This window comes from Mesoplodon bidens, assembly GCF_964165515.1.
Source record: "Mesoplodon bidens genome assembly, chromosome: 16".
Taxonomy (NCBI): Eukaryota; Metazoa; Chordata; class Mammalia; order Artiodactyla; family Ziphiidae; genus Mesoplodon; species Mesoplodon bidens.
The window spans coordinates 53,636,661-53,657,090 of NC_138173.1; the positions used below are offsets into that span (position 1 = coordinate 53,636,661).

General features: G+C 35.4%; 1 protein-coding gene across 3 annotated transcripts in view; it reads right to left on the minus strand.

Annotated features, from left to right (window-relative positions):
- Positions 1-20,430, minus strand: part of CSMD3 (CUB and Sushi multiple domains 3) — a gene marked incomplete at both ends in the record, with an annotated part of 1,095,706 nt that overhangs the window by 528,753 nt on the left and 546,523 nt on the right. For all 3 annotated transcript variants that reach the window (XM_081258479.1, XM_081258478.1, XM_081258477.1), the window contains one exon: positions 7,207-7,319. In XM_081258479.1, coding sequence (XP_081114605.1) covers positions 7,207-7,319 — 113 coding nt within the window. The remainder of the gene's footprint in view (positions 1-7,206; positions 7,320-20,430) is intronic.

Below are 20,430 nucleotides of genomic sequence, written 5' to 3' on the forward strand. Positions count from 1 at the left end.
TTAAATATTTAAGAATCAATTGCTAATAACATAGTAACTCTTTAATACTGAAAGCCATTTTGGTTTAGCATTAATCTCAGTGAGCTTTTTTGCAGATTACAGTTTGATGTATTTATTGGACCATCCATTTGAATTGTGGTAAGTACTATGGGGGTATAATGATGGATTGTTCAGAATCTTTGTTTCACTGTACTAACTAAAAGGACAAAAACCTACACACACCATTAGCTCTTTTGCCAGATACCATTGTATATCTCCACTACATAAATATCCTTATATGATTAATTCTTTTTTTAACTGACTCTAATCAGAAATATAACAAGGCTTAATCTTGGGATTCTATGAATGGTGATTTTGGAGAAATATCCTAATAAAGAGATGGAAAAAATCACATAAGTGGAACAAAACTTTAAAATCTCATATAACTGGAGAAAATAAAGAATGTGTTCAGTTTAAATAAAACTCAGTCCCTCACAAGAACAAGTCAGGTTTTCTTAGGCAGGTACCAGCAGGATTAAGAAATAAGTAATTGATTATAACAAATTTTTACTTTGTACCACCTTTCTTAAGACTAAAAATGTTTTAATGAAAAAACAGAAAAATGAATGCAATTTTCAGCACTTCTTTTGTTCCTTGGGTATAAATTTACCTTTCTATAATCTCTATTATATCACTGACACTCTTGTTTGTAATACCTCAACCTACTTAAAAAAAAAAAAAAAGAAAAACTTGAAATCTGCAAAGCATAACCACTTAAGCACTTCAAAAATAAATTCCGAGAATATACTATTCTCTTCTACTTAAAGCTATTTTAAATGAAACATTGTTCTTGCCCTCTCGTCAAAAACTATCAAAACATTTTCCTCATAATCTTTTTCTTATTGCTCTCAAAATAATAATACCATTAAAAATAAAACAGCTTATATTAGTACTCATTTTGAAACATTACTTGGTAATTTTAGCACAGAAATTTGTTTACAGATTCATTGGGGTGTAACTGACAAACAATAAACTGACCATATGTAAAAGGTGCAGTTTGATTAATTTTAACATATGTATACACCTATGAATCATTACCATAGCAAAGGTAATAAGCATTCATCTATCTAATACAAAATATTTCTCTGGCCCCTTGGTAATCAATTCCTCCAATGCCCCAAAAATAATCTGCTTTCTGTTACTACGAGTTTTAGTTAGCATTTTCTAGAATTTTGTATAAATAGAATCATGCAGGATATACTGTTTTTTTTGTTTTTGTTTTTGTTTTTTTTGCGGTACACGGGCCTCTCACTGTTGTGGCCTCTCCCGTTGCGGAGCATAGGCTCCAGATGCGCAGGCTCAGTGGCCATGGCTCACGGGCCCAGCCACTCCGTGGCATGTGGGATCTTCCCGGACCGGGGCACGAACCCGTGTCCCCTGCATTGGCAGGCGGACTCTCAACCACTGCGCCACCAGGGAAGCCCTGGATTTACTGGGGTTTTTTTGTTTGTTTTGGTTTTTTTTGGTCTGGATCTTTTCACTGAGCTTGATCATTTTTATTTTTATCCATGTTTTGCGTATGTTAATAGCTTTTTCCTTTTTTATTGATGAGTAGCACCCTATTCTGTTTATATACTCACCTATGGATAAATATTTAAATTTCTTCCAGTTTGGGGAGATTGTTAAAAATATATATGCTATGTATACTTACACAAGTCTTTGTAGACATTTGCTTTCATTTCCCTTGGGAAAATGTCGAGGAGCAAAATGGCTGGGTCATATGGTAGGCATGTGTTTCAAAAGTTATTATAACATTTTATGTTCCTACCAACAGTGTTTGTGAAGTCTAGTTATTCCACTTCCTTGGCAGGTCAATACTTTTAATCTTCACCATACAGTTGGTATATAGTGGTATCTCCTTGTGGTTTTAATTTGCATTGCCTTTATGATGATGATGTTGAACATTTTTTCCAAATGCTTTTGAGCCATCTGTATCTCTTTTTTGGTCAAGTGGATGGCCAGTTCTTTTACCGATTTTAAATTGGATTATTTTCTTTATCTTATTATTGAGTTATTAAAATTCATTATATACTCTGTATACAAGTTCTCTATTGGGATGCTCAAGATCAGTATGGTCAGGTTCTGGTGAGGACCCTCTTCCTGTCTCACAGGCAAGCACCTTCTCTCTGTTTACTCACATGGCCTTTTCTCATTGTGAGTACCTGAGGAGAGAGAGCAGGCTCTCTGGTGTCTCTTCTTATAGGGCACTAATCCATCATGTAGGTTCCCCCTCATGACCTCATTTAAGTCTAATTACCTCCCTAATGCTCCACCTCCAAATACCATCACATTAAGGGTTAGGGCTTCAACATATGAATTTTGCGGGGTGGACACAAACATTTAGTCCATAGCATATAATATGTTTTTAGTCTGCTAGCTAAGAAAACTTTCCTTAAGCCAAGCTAACTATGCTTTTCTGCTAGTTTTTTTTTTTTTCCAAAAGTTTTGTAGCTTTAGCTCTTATATTTATGTCTATAATCCATTTCAAGTTAACTTCTGTGTATTGTGTGAGTAAAGGGAAGGTTGAGGGGTTTTTTTTGTTTGTTTGTTTTTGGGTTGTTTTTTTTTGCTTTTTTTGGCATGTGGGTATACAATTGTTTCAGTATTACTCATAAAAAAAAAAAGAATATCCTTTTCTCATTGAATTCTTTAGCACCTTTTTTGAAAATCAACTGACTGTATATATGTGGGTCAATTTCTGAAGTATTCATAACAGAAATCTTAAGAAAGAGAAAATAATCAAAAACAATTTACATATTTTTACCATTATCCTGCAACATGATTTCAGTGATAACTAAACAAGATTATGTCTCAGTGTCATAATTACCCATGTAGGAACAAAGGAACTGATGCTATTTTCAAAACATCTCAATCAATCTCATGATATGATTTGAGAATTAAAAAAACAAAACAAAACACCTGGGACCAAAACTTAATTCATAAATAATGGCAGTAAGGCATGGGTCCTAAGATTAATAAAGAATGTTGCCCATTATGGATGTACACTATTAGTAGAAGGTGATTACAGAACTCTAATATTTCTATGTTTCCTTTCCTGAAAAAAAATAAAGAATGTATTGAATATTACTTTCTCAAATATAACTGTTCCTTTCTATGAGTACACATTGTCCCTGGGACCCATCCATGGTGTTTTTCCACCCTAAAAGAAAAAAAAAATTAAAATAAAGAAAGAAATATATCTGATTCTGCAAGCATTGAACTGTAATATAGATCTTCCCTTTTTTTTCTATGTTGAAAGAATTAAATAACAAAGAGATGGCAAGTGTGTTAATCAGGGCTTAATTAGCTATAAGTGACATAAACTGAACTCACCATGGCTTAAATGAGGAGAAGTTTATAGCCTTATACAATTGGAAAACCAAGGTCTAGTATTCCCTTCAGGCACTTAGGAGTTTCAATTTTTTCTAAAATATTGTTTTTCATTTTTTCCATCTGCTGGTTCTGCTGCTAACAGAAGTTGACCACCAGTAGGCACCAAGTTAAATGACCCTTAATATACCACTTCAAAAAAGAGATTTTCTTTCACCTGGAATCTGTATCAATTGCCCCAGATCCTAAACTGTTAACCATATCAAAAGGAATTCTGATTAGTTCAGCCCAAACTTATAGAGCCATACAGAAGTGGAAAAGATAAAGTTCATCAAGCCTAAAGTAGTTCAGCTCTTAGAAGAAAGTGGAAAGACTGCTGGGCAAGCAAAAAAGCAGATACTGGCAAACAGAGTGAGAAAAAATATATACTCTTTTGAATTAATTTATGCCATAAATAATTTGGATAAGATATCTTTACTAATTTTTTAAGAAAAGTTTTTTAAAAAATAAACTATGTATGAAATGTCAATATATTTGAAAACTATTATCTAGATCCTAGAAAAATTTCTAACAAAATGTAAATAATCAAAATTAATCCAGGAAAAGATATGAAGAGACTTATAGCCATAGAAAAAAATTAAATTTCCTAAATATTTACCTTTGAGTAAAAATGACCAGGTGGTTTTACAGCTAAGTTCTCTCTTACTCTCAAAGACAAAATGTACAATAAAACACAAGTTTAATTTACAGGAGATCCACTTTTAATGCTATCTCATGCAAAATCTATAGATGATAAGAAAAAGATATATTTAGATCAAATCTGGAAAGTTTTTTTAGCAGGTGTTCCTTTTAGAACCAACAGACTACTTAACAGAGAGCATGGTAATTATGAAAATTATTTTTAGTAGGCGAAGCTGCTAAAGCTATCTGCACATCAAAATTTGAAACTTCTCAAAATGAACCCTACTTCAACTTTGAGCTCAGGTTTTATATTATGGAGGATGCAAAAACATGATTTTCACAGTAGGAAAATGAAAGTTTTGAGGACATACTTTACCCTGTATTACATCATATTATATAGGTCAACTCATTTGTTCAGCTTTATTGAACAATCATTAATTACCTATGATGATATAGCAGGGGGTTGCTAATGGAAATATAAAGATGAATATGATGCATTTCATCTGGTTATGTAGTATATATGATACAGCGTTTATAAAACAGAGTATCTTTTCTTTTGTAATGGGGGGAGTTAAGGAAGGCTTCACAGAAGAAGAAATATTTGAACATTGTCTCACGGCATGAGTGATGTGATGCTGAGTTAGAAATAGAATATGGATCCAGATAGAATTTATTGAGTGTAAGGAGAAGTGTGAAACAACTTGCTGGGTTCAGAGAATTATGGATTGTTTTATAAAATTGGATTGTAGGGAGAAAAAAGGTGGAAGATAAGATCTGTGGAGCTTCTGGACTTCATCTTTAGGCAATAAAAAGTCTGGAAACATTTTAAGCTGTAGTGTAATATGATCACCTCCCTGTTGCTGGGAGATCATCATTAGCAGTGTGGATGTTAGACTGAAAGAGACCAGATTGAAGGGAGGGAAAGAATAAGGGAATTATTCATTAAGAATCTCCTGGGTTGGTTTGTTTCAAATCTCACTTTGGTGGATATTTGTATATGGATAGTTGGATATATTTTTCTCTGTCACTATATTATGACCTTCCTAAGACAGAAAATATCTGGCTGTTGTTTCTTTTCCTTTTTGCCACACCACGTGGTGATCAGGATCTTATCTTAGTTCCCTGACCAGGGATCCAACCCCACCCCCTGCAGTGGAGCATGGAGTCTTAACAACTGTACCGCCGGGGAAGTCCCTGGCTGTTCTTTCTATACTCAACAACTCATTCAGTGGCTGGCACATAGCAGATCCTTAGGCAGTACATATATTTTTAAATTATTTGTTGAAATCTGAGCAGAAAACAAAACAAAATAATGTTTAATTGTGCTATGTTGCAACGTACTTCCAGCTCTTGAACTGCAGTGGAGTGGAGAGCAGTTCAAGAGTTGTAAATATCGACAGGACGCCCCTGTGGCTCTAAACTGTTCGTGAGCTTTAATAACTGCGTTCTTTGCTGAAGCATTGTCGTTAATGATTAATACAGTTTCTAAGGTTTAAATCACTTCAGACTTTCTAACAGTTTAAGTTTCTTAGGGTGAAGAAAATAATAAAACCAAGAGGAATATAAGTTACAGGGGTAAAGTAAGGAAAAAGAAAACAATAAAGACATAGATACTTGCAACAGAAGCTGAGCATTCTTTAAACTTTGTAACTTTGTTTTATTTACTGGGGATAGATGTGGATTTTAAATGGAGGAAGAATATATTTAAATCATAATCAGGATAACCTTTTTATTTTTTTAAACTGATATTTATACAGATTTCCTGAACTATTCAAATTAATATAGTACCAAATTTAGTCTCAAGTTAAAAACACAGAATGCATGTGTCCTGTCTCCCTGACAACATCATGCATTCATTTCCCCGTGCCAGGATACAAAGGCATGGCAAGCCGATGTTTGAAAAAATAAAGTCTGTTTAAAAATTATTATTATGCAAGTAATAGAATTCTGTCTACTTAATAATCCATTGTTTAATTGATAAGATAGAGAATAATGACTTTTACAATAGAAAAATAAATTCAAGCAGCATAGCTTTCTGATGGTCTCTTTCACATTTTTATCTTTTAAAGCATAGAATTTAACTTAATAACATATACATATTTTCAGTCAGAATTTCAAAATTGCATTTCTAATATGTACATTGTGTGTATACCTGTATATCCACTGTCTCTATTTGACTTTTAAAAAGTTAATCGTGGGCTTCCCTGGTGGTGCAGTGGTTGAGAATCTGCCTGCCAATGCAGGGGACATGGGTTCGAGCCCTGGTCTGGGAAGATCCCACATGCCACGGAGCAACTAGGCCCGTGAGCCACAACTACTGAGCCTGCACGTCTGGAGCCTGTGCTCCACAGCAAGAGGCCGCGATAGTGAGAGGCCCGTGCACCACGATGAAGAGTGGACCCCGCTTGCCACAACTAGAGAAAGTCCTCACATAGAAACAAAGACCCAACACAGCCAAAAATAATAAATAAATTAATTAATAAAAAAAATAGTTAATTGTGTGTCAAAGATATGATTTCACAATGTTTGCATCTATCTCTTATAAATAGAACTAAAACAAAAGATTATGTTACACACATGTAATTCATCATTAATCTGCAAAACTATCAATATTGGGATGGGCAGTAGCAATTTAACACTTTTGTGATCTGTAATTTACATAGGAGTTGATAATCTGAACACTGATACCATGTATTTGATCTGAGAGATACACTGACGAATTACAAAATAAAAATAAAAATAGTAATAATTGGTTCCCTGGATTCTTTAAGAAATTAAGTCTTTACTTTGTATTTAAGTATTTAATAATTAGTAGATTTTTTGCCAGTCAATTTGTGTAAAGTTTATAAAATCACATTGCCTATTCTGGGAAAGGCTAGGAGTCCAGAGCGCCTAAAGCACAGGCATTGTATAGTGGACTGAGGGAGAGATTAGGTATGCAAAATATACACATTTTAAAGGGAAAAAAAAGCAATTTTATTTAAAGAAAAGTGAAATCAACATGTATAGTTAATTTAAAGAGGCAAGTATTTTGTTGAAATACATTCTTATATGCTGGGAAACTTTTATTTTATAGATACAATTAAACCTAAATTTAAAAGTATTCTCTGGTTTTATTAAGATAACATATTTCCCAAAGTAGCAATTTATCATTACCTTTGTAGTTAACCTTGAAGCCAATAGATCCGACACTTTCATCTGTTTGAAGGTGCAGCCACATTTGGCTACTCATGCTTACTATCAAGTCTGGCACAAAGCTTCCAGTCAGCCTAAAAATAGATGGACAGAGAAGGGAGAAATGGATTATTAAAATACCCTCTGTATGCAAATTATGAGACAGATGTGTTTCTCAATACTTTCTTGGCTAGAAGCAAACAACTGTCAGATAAACTTATAAGACTGTATTGTTAGAACAAACAACATAATTTAGTGATCAAGGTTTATTATAAACAAGTACTATTTTATGTGTTTAACTAGGTTAGATCTTTCATATCCCTGAAGCAAGATACTAAATTTTATTTTTTTTAATTTATTTATTTTTAAAATTTTATTGCAGTCTAGTTGATTTACAATGTTGTGTTAGTTTCTGCTGTACAGCAAAGTGAGGCAGTTATACATATATACATATCCACTCTTTTTTAGATTCCTTTCCCATATAGGTCATTACAGAGTACTGAGTAGAGTTCCCTGTGCTATACAGTAGGTCCTTGTTAGTTATCTTTTTTATATATAGTAGTGTGTATATGTCAATCCCAATCTCCCAATTTATCCCTCCCCCGTCCTCACCCCCCATAACCATAAACTGTTTTCTACATCTGTGACTCTATTTCTGTTTTGTAAATAAATTCATTTGTACCATTTTTTTTTACATTCCACATGTAAACGATATCATACGATATTTGTCTTTCTCTGTCTGACTTACTTCATTCAGTATGACAATCTCTATGTCCACCCATGTTGCTGCAAATGACATTATCTCATTCTTTTTTTTTTTTAAAGCTGACTAGTAATCTATTGCATATGTGTACCACATCTTCTTATCCGCTCCTGTGTGAATGGACATTTAGGTTGCTTCCATGTCCTGGCTACTGTAAATATTACTGCAACGAACACTGGGGTGTGTGTATCTTTTTGAATTATGGTTTTCTCCAGATATATGCCCAGGAGTGGGATTGCTGAATCATATGGTAGTTCTAGTTTTAGTTTTTTAAGGAACCTCCATATTGTTCTCCATAATGATTGTACTAATGTACATTCCCACCAACGGTGCAAGAGGGTTCCCTTTTCTCCACACTGTCTCTCACATTTATTGTTTGTTGATTTTTTGATGATGGCCATTCTGACCGGTGTGAGGTGGTACCTCATGGTACTTTTGATTTGTATTTCTCTAATAATTAGTGATGTTGAGCATCTCTTCATGTGCCTGTTGGTACAGGGACATTTTGTCTGCAGTAGCTTCACACATTTAGGAGAAGGGACGACAGGGTTAGGAACTGGAGCCTCTTTCTGCTCTAGAAAGTTCTGCACCTATTTCATATTCCTTGTCATTTCTAGATGTCTGTCTGCTTATCTTTTTATTCTTTGATACTTCCTACGTTTCCTTGTTCTTTTTTTTTTCATTTCCACAATTTCCAAAAAGGTATTTGCCCTCTTATTTTTTTTAACATCTTTATTGAGTGCAGTTGCTTTACAATGGTGTGTTAGTTTCTGCTTTATAACAAAGTGAATCAGCTATACATATACATATATCCCCATATCTCCTCCCTCTTGCATCTCCCTCCCACCCTCCCTATCCCACCCCTCTAAGTGGTCACAAAGCACTGAGCTGGTCTCCCTGTGCTATGTGGCTGCTTCCCACTAGCTATGTATTTTACATCTGGTAGTGTATCTATGTCCATGCCACTCTCTCACTTTGTCCCAGCTTACCTTTCCCCCTCCCCATGTCCTCAAGTCCATTCTCTATGTCTGCATCTTTATTCCTGTCCTGCCCCTAGGTTCTTCAGGACCATTTTTTTTTAAGATTCTATATATATGTGTTAGCATACTGTATTTGATTTTATCTTTCTAACTTCACTCTGTATGACAGGATCTAGGTCCATCCACCTCACTACAAATCAGTTTTGTTTCTTTTTAATGGCTGAATAATATTCCATTGTATATGTGCCACATCTTCTTTATCCATTCATCTGTCGATGGACACTTAGGTTGTTTCCATGTCTTGGCTATTGTAAATAGAGATGCAATGAATATTGTGGTATATGACTCTTTTTGAATTATGGTTTTCTCAGGGTATATGTCTAGTAGTGGAATTGCTGGGTATTATGGTAGTTCTATTTTTAGTTTTTTAAGGAACCTCCATACTGTTCTCCATAGTGGCTGTATCAATTTACATTCCCACCAACAGTGCCAAGATACTAAATTTCAGATAATTGAAAATCTTATACTTCTTTTTAAACTGAAAAGAAAAAAAGAATCTATAAAAATCTTTAACTTGTTTTTTTAACACCAGGTATGTACTTCATTTTGACATTCAAGTTTCACAGAACTTTGTTCTAAAGAAACATTGTGAAAAACATTTAAGCACTGTGCAAAACAATAAAATGGCCAGGAGTATAATATAAACCTTCGCAATACTGATGTCAGGCTAGTCATGTCATGTATGTTGTATTGGGAATAATTTTATTTTTAAGAATATTCTGCTAATGCATCACTGAATCTATGTATTAATAATCTCATTCAGCAATGCTCAATTTTATAACCCTAACAGGGGAAATTACTTAATGTTTCCTCTGTCATTAATAATGTTTTAGTTACATATTTGAACCGAAGCCAAGGGTCATATAAAGCTGGAAAGCAAATGAGTAAATAAGACTTTGAGCGGAAAAGTCTGTCAAGAATACAAAGAGAAAAAAAGAAAATGGATTCACTGCTGAGTGAAATATCCATAATGATTAGGACTTCTAAATTACATACTAAAAAAATAGGTTTTTAAAAGAAGAAATTCTTAAGTGTTTACCCACTTTATTGCTAAAACCATGAAGATTTCTGAAAAATTGCATGAGGAGAGAAGGTATAAAGTTTCCCTTCCTAATAAAAAGGGCACCCTAAGAGAGGAGTGTCCTCGATGGAGGCTATACTATAATTAGACCAGCAGAGGGCAACATGGAGGACTTGTATCCTTGAAGCCACCATGGCAGCAAAATGTCCTGCTCACTGGTCAGCCACCAAAACTATAGAACATGATCAGCAGACTGCATTAGCAATACAGCTATGCCAGCAGTGCCCAGTATTACAGAATTTATGGGAATCCATCACAAATGAACCCAGTTAAATATTATGATTCAATTATGGGATTGTGCATAATATTAAGGAATAGTGTGAGATATAAAGATACTATAAGATATTATGGAATTTTAGACTATATTCACTTTCTTCCTGCCAAAGCAAATTTAAAATTATTAGAATGTAAAAGATACAAACACATACATCCTCCTTTGTAACATATGTGTATATCTGTAGGTATTCATATACATACACAAACGCATTATCGTTTGAAAACTTTATGGCATGTGAACTTTCTATTTTCAAATTGATGAGTTCAAAAGAACTAGTCTTTTGGGCTATGGTAAAGAGACAGGTTTATGGGCAAGAGTGAGGACTTAAGCTCAGAGACATGAAAGAAAGTAAAGTAAATCCATTATAAAATGGGCATGAGAGCTTAAAACTATAGGATGTGCATCAGCTATACCATATCAAATATGTCAACAATCTATCTCATAGTGAATATTAAAAGACACCTTTTTATGAGATTAAATTATTCCTCTTTATTATACCCTCCTATATCCATCTCAATCCTGAACTCTTTTACCAGTCCAAAACCTCTAGCACATATAAGTTTGTCAGTATTTCATAAAGAACAGCTAACATATATAGACTAATCGTTCCACTGCCAGTTTGTTCTATTGGCCATGATTCTACCTAGTTCCCACCCCATTGGTGGTGTAAGGGTAAATATAAATCTAAAAAAAAAAAAGGATTAAACATTTCCCCAATATCAGAAGGTAAAGAAAAATTCCCCTTTCTCTCTAGCATTTCTCTTATGAAACTTGAAATTATAAATGATAATGTTTGTTACAGATGTATGTAAATCTTTTAAGCTAAATAAGCCTCTTGTCAATTTTTGCACTACATGAATGACTTTCTTGCAGGCCTTAGTGTTACCTCTTTGAAATGTGAACATCAAGGAAAATGTCACCCTGTCTCCCTGTTTCTGTGGGAGTTTAAGCCTAGGCATATAGCTTCATGATGTTAATTTCCTGCTTTTCATAAAGATAGGAGAAGTTCTATTTTCCCTTTTGATAAGGTCAATTAACATGTATGTAAATGGATTGTATCTGCCTGATATATAAAGGGTAAGATTTAGTTCTCTTTGCAATCTCTTTAGCAGATTGCCTATGATGTCCATCACAGTCTAGGTGAATGCTTATTCAATATTATAACTGTTTCATTCTTTCTACATTTTGTGGAGAGGCTTGACTGGGTTGGCAGGAGATGTTATTGTTAATTATATTTATCCAACAATTTGGTGATGAGGATGGGATGCAAATGGCAGTTCCAAAATTAAGTGGACCAGATGAAGTTCATACGGCCACATAACAGTAGTTTAAGAGACCCTAAATTATAAAAAGTCTCCCTCCTAGTGCTCTGCTCTTTTGGAATACTAGCTAGATGAACCACCCTCTGCAAATTTAAGATTTTTCTATTGAGTAAGCATGGGTAAATTGGGCACTAAAATCCCTTCAGGATCATGATTAGCTTTGATGATGGAAAAATATGGGAAGCCAGGAACGTTGCCTGCAGTTCTTAAACAACTACTATCTCTGTCACATTTGGAATACTTATGAGAATACAGTCTTTCAAGATTTATGAGGGATTTAGGAGGTCCACATTATAAGCAAATTAATTGCTGGTATTTACTGGATGGACATCATTCTAAGAGTAAAGTTAAAAATGATTTGGAAAGCCAGAAGGAAAGACTGAGGAAAATGGAAAAGGAAATTTGAGAATTAAAGGTACTTTCTCGTCCACAGAGCCCTCTTCTTTCTTTCTTTGCTGTTTCTGCTTGCTCTTCTCCCCCTACATCTCTTTATTATTCTTGCTTCAAACAAACTCCTGGGAAGAGGGAAGTGATGATCTTTTAGATCATCACTTCCCTTTGTCAGTACATTTCCCCACAAAGAAGGCTGATGGCATGACTTTTTTAGCTGGTACTGAATCACCTGCCCTGTTTGAGAACACAGGCTTGTAATCCTCATATCCTAGCTCTGAGTCTACTCTTTGTCCTGGCATAGAGTCTACCTCCAGGAGTCTCTTATCATCCATACACTATGGATATAGGAAAGCAGAAATTATGAGTCTCTTATCATCCATACACTATGGATCTAGGAAAGCAGAAACTATAAGTCTCTTATCATCCATACACTATGGATCTAGGAAAGCAGAAACTATAAGGAGATATATTTAGGGACGAGTTGAGAACTTGAATAAAATACTCTGTCCCTATATGAAAGTGACAGGATGTAGAGTAGTTTCACTAGTCACTTGGAAAAAAAAAAGAAAAAAAAGTATTAGGTTGATAAATATACCAGCACAAGAAAGAAGCCAAATAGTCATATAATTCTACTTTTTTTTTGGTCACAATATGTGGAAAACCAGCTCTTCTTATCTGATCATCAGTGAAGCTAATGCCATTGAGAAGCTACCCAGCCTATTCACATGAAAGCTTCTCTTCCTCTTTTCCAGAAGTTTGCAGAAGTACTACACAGTGTGTTTTTACTTTACAGACCCATGTTTGGGGATGTGCACAAGCTACCGTGGGGGATTCTGCAACCAGCAGACTTTGCTCCTTTGACAGAGCAAGCACACTGGGGACCAGAAGATGACCCATCCCATCAAGGAGTAGCAGCTATCTACCACCCTCCACAACTGTGGAAGAACCAGGGGCTTGGGTGACCCATTAGAAGAGACTGCTCGCAGTCTTTCCTCTAAAGATGAGCTGGGAGAAACTGCAGTGTTGTATCCACAAAACAGATGAGTCCCCATTATTTCCTATCTAAAATTTCTATCTGTTGAAATTTTCTCAAAATTTACTGGCCTGGATCCAAGGGTCGATAAAAATTGTCCCCTGGTCCTATCCTTTGCCTTTGCTCTCTTGCTGGTTATCCGAACTCAAATTAGGAGAAAGGGAGAAGGTTGGTAAGGACAGATTACTACTCAAATCTTAGCAGCAACTACTCAGTTGGGAAACAATCTAGAAAAAATATGAAGAAGAAAAGAAGTTATAAACTGCTGCGTTAACTGTTCAGTTAATACTGTTTACTAAAGAAAATAAACTTTACTCTGGCCAATCTGTGAAGGCAGCAAAGAAGAGAAAACCATATGTTATTATTCCAAGAAACTGGGACAGTGGAAAAGAGATTGAAGAAAATAGACTCCAGAAGATGCAGAAATTGCAGAAACAAGGGAATGAAGAAAGCCCAGAAAGCTAGAGAATAATTGTCAAATGGCTTACAATTGACAGATTGAGGGAATCTCAGCAGTAGGGACTGATGAAATTTATGTCTGAATAAATTTCCCTCAGGCTAACATATCCTTGATTTTTCTGGATAGAGAAAAATCTGTAGATACAGGCGCTACTTATTCTGAAAATGTCCCAGAAATCCCTCACTTTCCATCTGGTGACAGACCAATTCAGGTTGTTGGTATTTTAAATCAGCTTCATATGTGTTATTTTCGTCTGTGGTCCCCACATTAATAGATCTCCTGACTGAGGAACATGTTTTCTTACTTTCTCCTGATTCTCCTGTAAACCTATTGGGGAGAGATCTCCTGTGCAAATTAAAACTACCATATTGTATACTCCATATGGAGTGTTTGTTTAATATCCTTGGAAAAAACTGTCTTATTTGGTTATGGTGTGCCTTCTGAAAGAAAAGGAATGTAGCAGCAAGTGACAGTGTCACACCATGCTGGAAAAGTACCCTGAACAGAAATAAAGCAATGCATCACTTTGGGCCTTGGGATAATAATACTGGTTTAAAAAGCATACGGCATGACCATGTGTCAATCAGTAGCCTTTGTTGAGAGTTCAACTAGAAGAAATAAAACCAGTTATAAAAAGAATTAGAAAAACAAAGGATAATTATAAAAGGACATTCACCCTGTAATATTAATACCGCCAAACTTCCAGCAAAGGAAGATAAATTTGATAAATATGGTTGACCTTAATATAACATCTTAAAGAAGTAAGTAAATCCATTGTTCTATTAATACCTACAGTTCCTAATACTATATTATAACTTTGGTACCACCCTCTACAAAGTTTTTCTCCAATTTTTCTATGCTCTGCTTTTTTTTCCCCATTCCTCTAATCTAAACAGGTCTATATTCTTGTTTGTTTTTACTTATGAAGGAAGTCTAGCATTTATGGCAAAGGATTCCTCAAGAGTTTCAGTACTCTTCTACTATTTCTTTAGCCATTTACAGAAAACTTATGGAAAACTTCCACCAGAAGGATCTATAAGCATTCAATATATAGATGGTTGGCTGGTAGCATCAAAAACTAAAGAGTAATGCAAAACTGATACTTTGGCTTTGTTACAATTTCCCCCTTCACAAGGACATAATACCTCATTGGGTAAATTGCAATATTGCCAAACTAGGGATATTTAGGGCATATATTGATGGTGAGGGCTCACAAGTGTTACAACACAGGGTCAGCCCATTTTGCAGATAAAATGCCATATTACAAAAAACAACTTAGACCATTTTGGGGACTGATAGGATATTGTGAATACTGGATTCTAGCTTCTGCAGAGAAGGAAAACCTTTAATGGAGCAACTGTGTGAAAATTGTTCAGAACCTCTGATTTACTCTGTAGAATCTAAAGAGGCTTTTGAACTAAAATTGGCTATCGTCTCAGCTTTGGGGATCTGTAATTTTGAAAAGCCCTTCTTGTTTTATCATTAAAGTAAAAGTGAAACTTCTGGAATTTAACTCAAAAGTTGGGATGAGACCATACATTAATAGCATGTTTCTCAGTTCTTCTGGAGGCCGTGGCACTGTGGATACTGGGCTGTTGTGACAGCAGCAGACACATCTTTAAAAAGGCTTAAGTCCTTACTTCTGGTCACTTGACTTATGTGCATGCCTTACTGTTGTGACAGGTATAAGTACATAAGATCCAGAATTTGTAGGCATGGCATCAGACTAGTTATGAATAAGCACTATTATTCAATCCTAACACTATTTGGGAGATGGAATCTCCTAAATCCCATTCATTTTTTACCAGATCCTGATCAAATAGATGATCATGATTGTACAATGGTAAAAGAAGACAACACTAGGCCCTGGCATGTTTTAACTGATATTATTGCTCATAATCTCTTTTAATAATGTTACCCAATGGGTCAGGTACTCAGGATAAAAGTGACCAACTTAAGGCTTCGTATGCTATGGTGACTTGTTATGAAATTTTGGAAGCTTATATTTTGCCTAGAGTTGGCACATGCAGCCTAATCAATAACAGTAACAGGAATTCCAATTCTTGATATATGTACATATGCGCACATACATACACACACAGACACACATAGTTTATATATATATATATATATATATATATATATGATGTGTTTGTGTCTGTCATGCAAAGGAGCTAATCTGGAAAATTAGAGGATTCTCTAGTTTGAGGGGAAGTAAAATATCTCATGAAAAATTGATAGTTGATTTTTTAGAGGCTGTACAGCTGCTGCTCAGATCACTAATCCATTATAGAGCTCACTCAGGGCAGAATAAAAACTTCTAAAGGCAATGATTTTGCTGACAGCTGTAAAAGCCACTGTTAAAATGTGGCAGATTTCAAAGTTAGAAGCCTCATATTTAACACAACAAGCAATTTTTATTAACTTCCAAATATATGCTTCAAAAAAGGAAATGTACAAATGGATTCAAAAGGGGGTTAAAAGAAATTTGACTGAACTATGGGAATTATCAAACAAAATAATTTCTATAGAACAGTCCTTATTTGCTTGGTTAGTAATGTTGTGTTACCAACATAATTAAGTAAAAGAGGGATTTTTAAAGGCATTAGATTCTTAGCATATTTACATAAAAGGTGAAGTTATTCAAAACATATTTAAGAGATGAGCAACCTGTCAGCAGAATTATTTACAGGTCACGCCCAAGGTATGGTATAGGCAGTTTTCCCAATCAAATTTACCAGAAACTTACTGGCATTTGGATTTCATAGAATTAATGCCTGAGGAAAGTAAGAAATTTTGTCTAGTTATGGTGTATATGATGTTTGGATGGTCTGAAGTCTTTCCTTCTTCAGATGCCAATACTCAGGCAGTGGTAAAATCTCTCTTAATAAAAGTATTTTCTACATTTTGGATACTAGAGCATAATGAACCAAAGAGAGGATGTCATCTTATTCCCACTGCCATCCAGTAATTATGTAAATGTTTACAAACTCCCAGAAGATGAATCAAACCCATCTGCTAAGATTCTGCAATATACTAGATTAAAATGGCTAGAACTTTACTTCTAGCCTTGTTGAAAATTAGAGCAACCCTTGCAGGTAAGCATCATATTTTTCCCTTTGAACTTATATTTGGTAGACCTATGAATTTGGGCCAGAGATCATGTCCTGTGCCCGATTTAAGTGAATCCTCCCATAATCATGTTCAGTACTTCAAAGGGCCTCTTTCTTCCCTAGAAGCCCTGAGACATAAAGTTATAAGGACCTTGAAGGACCCACTGGAAGAAGTATGCCACCTTTAGTGACTAGAATATTCTGCTTACGTCAAAGTCTTCTAGAGAAAAGATAGGCTGTTCTTGTGCTGGAGGAACCCTTTCAAGGGCTGCTAATCACCCATATGGCTATCGAAGTGAAAGGAAAACACAGGTGGATCCATGTTTGTCAAGTGTAGCCAGAATCTCAGATGGAATGGACAGTGGTTCCTACAAAGAACTGGAAACTTAAATTTTCTAGAACAACTGATAATGGCACTGAACTTAACTGAAAGAAGGTATTCTAGCAAGCTACGATTCTCATGAATTACCCTGCTGTCCTATTCACAGTAGTATTATTTCAAATATTTTAAGAATCACATTTCATTAAAAAACAAACATGTTATTTGTTACACTATTTTACTTTCTGAACCCCCATTAATATTTCCCACAATCACTACTTCCAAACAGCTCTAAATAGTACTCCCAATGACCAAGACAGCCTTAACATTACCCTTGGCTTAACTAAATTTTAGAGAGGTATCATCCTGACTATAGGCTCCAGCCTTCACTTTTCTTAAGAGAATTTACTTTAGAAAACTTGCAATTGTAAATCCTTTTTCTGCCCTTTGAGGTATAAATCTTCTACAACCAGGAATGTCTCTCTCAAGGACCTAGAAGCCATCTATCTGAAATAAAATCATCAAAGGAGATAGCATTCCTGTTTTCCTGACTCTGTGAGAGCAAAGAGCCCAACTTTGCTAAGTAACTACTAACAAACACAGATGGGATATTAATACTGACTAATCTCCCACCTAAAGTTTTCCAGTACTTTACTACTAGATCACCCCAGCATTTAAACACCATCCCACCTTGTCCAGAAGAGTTGAGTTCAATTTGTCTCCCCTATAACAGTAGTCTTGGCTCTTATTAGTCCTTGCCCCTATTGCAATAGTCTTGAATAAAGTCCTCCCTGACTGTTTAACTGGCCTGACATAATTTCTCTCATACCAGTATAGACATGATCTCGTCTTACAAATCCAACAATCCAATTATTGGCAGAGTAAAACTGAGGCCATCTTACCAAATTTTTTATAATATCAAAGTAAAAGTAACTGAAATACATCCAGATACTCAGTATCTAAATTTGACACACACACACACACACACACACACAGTTGTGTTTACTAGTTTGATTGCAAGGAAGATGCAGCAGGAAAACTATCACATAAGAGACACAGAAATCTGGCATTCATAGTTTAAGATTGCAGTAGACTGGTGTAAAGTCTCTTGGTTAACTTTGAGATACAAGTTCCTTCCAGTCCAGGTATAGATAAATAAACAAAAGTGGATATTTATTCAAACACATGGAGGCTAAATGATACACTACTAAACAACCAATGGATCATTAAAGAAATCAAAGAGGAAATCAAAAAATACCTAGAGACAAATGAAAATGAAAACATGACAATCCAAAACCTATGGGACCCAGCAAAAGCAGTTCTAACAGGGAAGTTTATACTGATGCAAGCTTACTTCAGGACATAAGAAAAATCTCAAATAAACAACCCAACCTTACACCTAAAGCAACTAGAGAAACACAAACAAACAAAACCCAAAGTTAGTAGAAAGGAAGAAATTATAAAGATCAGAGCAGAAATAAATGAATTAGAGACTAAGAAAACAATAGAAAAGATCAATGAAATTAAAAACATTAAAAGATGGTTCTTTGAAAAGATAAACAAAATTGAAAAACCTTTAGCCAGACTCACCAAGCAAAAAGAGAAGGTCCAAATCAATAAAATCAGAAATGAAAGAGGAGAAGTTACAACTGACACCACAGAAATACAAAGGATCATAAGAGACTACCACAAGCAACTATATGCCAATAAAATGGACAACCTAGAAGAAATGGATAAATTCTGAGAAAGGTACAATCTCCCAAGACTGAACCAGGAAGAAGGAGAAAATATGAACACACCAATTACCAGTACTGAAATTGAATCAGTAATTAAAAAAACTCCCAACAGGGCTTCCCTGGTGGTGCAGTGGTTGAGAATCTGCCTGCCAATGCAGGGGACACGGGTTCGAGCCCTGGTCTGGGAGGATCCCACGTGCCGCGGAGCAACTAGGCCCGTGAGCCACAACTGCTGAGCCTGCGCGTCTGGAGCCTGTGCTCCGCAACGAGAGAGGCCGCGGTAGTGAGAGGCCCGCGCACCACGATGAGGAGTGTTCCCCGCTTACCACAGCTAGGGGAAGGCCTCGCACAGAAACGAAGACCCAACACACCAAAAATAAATTAATTAATAAACTCCCACCCAAAAAAAAAAAAAAAAAAAAACTCCCAACAAATAAAAGGTGAAGGCTAGATGGCTTCACAGGCAAATTCTACCAAACACTTAGAGAAGAGTTAACACCTATCCTCCTGAAAATTTGTATAGAAACACAAAAGACCCCATATAGCCAAAGCAATATTGAGAAAGATGAATAGAGCTGGAAGAATCAGGCTCCCTGACTTCAGACTGTACTACAAAGCTACAGTCATCAAAACAGTACGGTACTTGCACAAAAACAGACACATCGATCAGTGGAACACAATAGAAAGCCTGAAAATAAACCCATGCACTTATGGTCAATTAATCTACAACAAAGGAGGCAAGAATATAGAATGGAGAAATGACAGTCTCTTCAACAAGTGGTGCTGGGAAAACTGAACAGCTACATGTAAAAGAATGAAATTAGAAGATTCTCTAACATCATATATAAAAATAAACTCAACGTGGTTTAAAGACCTTAATGTAAGACTGGATACTATAAAACTTCTAGAGGAAAACACAGGCAGAACACTGTTTGACACAAATCGTAGTACTATTCTTTTGTACACATCTCCTAGAGTAATGGAAATAAAAACAAAAATTTAAAAAAATGGGATAAAATTAAACTTAAAAGCTTTTGCACAGCAAAGGAAACCATAAACAAGACAAAAAGACAACCCTCAGACTGGGAGAAAATATTTGCAAATGGAGCAACTAAAAAGGGACTAATCTCCAAAATATACAAACAGCTCATACCGCTCAATATCAAAAGACAAACAAACAACCCAATCAAAAAATGGGCATAAGACCTTAATAGACATTTCTCCAAAAAAGACATACAGATGGCTAACGGGAACATGAAAAAATGCTCAACATTGCTAATTATTAGAGAAATGGAAGCCAAAACTGCAATGAGGTATCACCTCACACTGCTCAGCATGGCCATCATCAAAAAGTCTACAAATAATAAATGCTGGAGAGGGTGTGGAGAAAAAGGAACCCTCCTATACTGTTGGTGGGAATGTAAATTGGTGCAGCCACTGTGGAGAAAAACATGGAGTTTCCTTAAAAAACTAAAAATAGAGCTACCATATGATCCAGCAATCCCACTCCTTGACATATATCTGAAGAAAACTATAGAAAAAATACATGCACCCCAACAACATTCATAGCAGCACTGTCTACACAGCCAAGACATGGAAGCAACCTAAGTGTCCATCGACAGATGAAAAGATAAAGAAGATACGGTGTATATATATATATATATATATA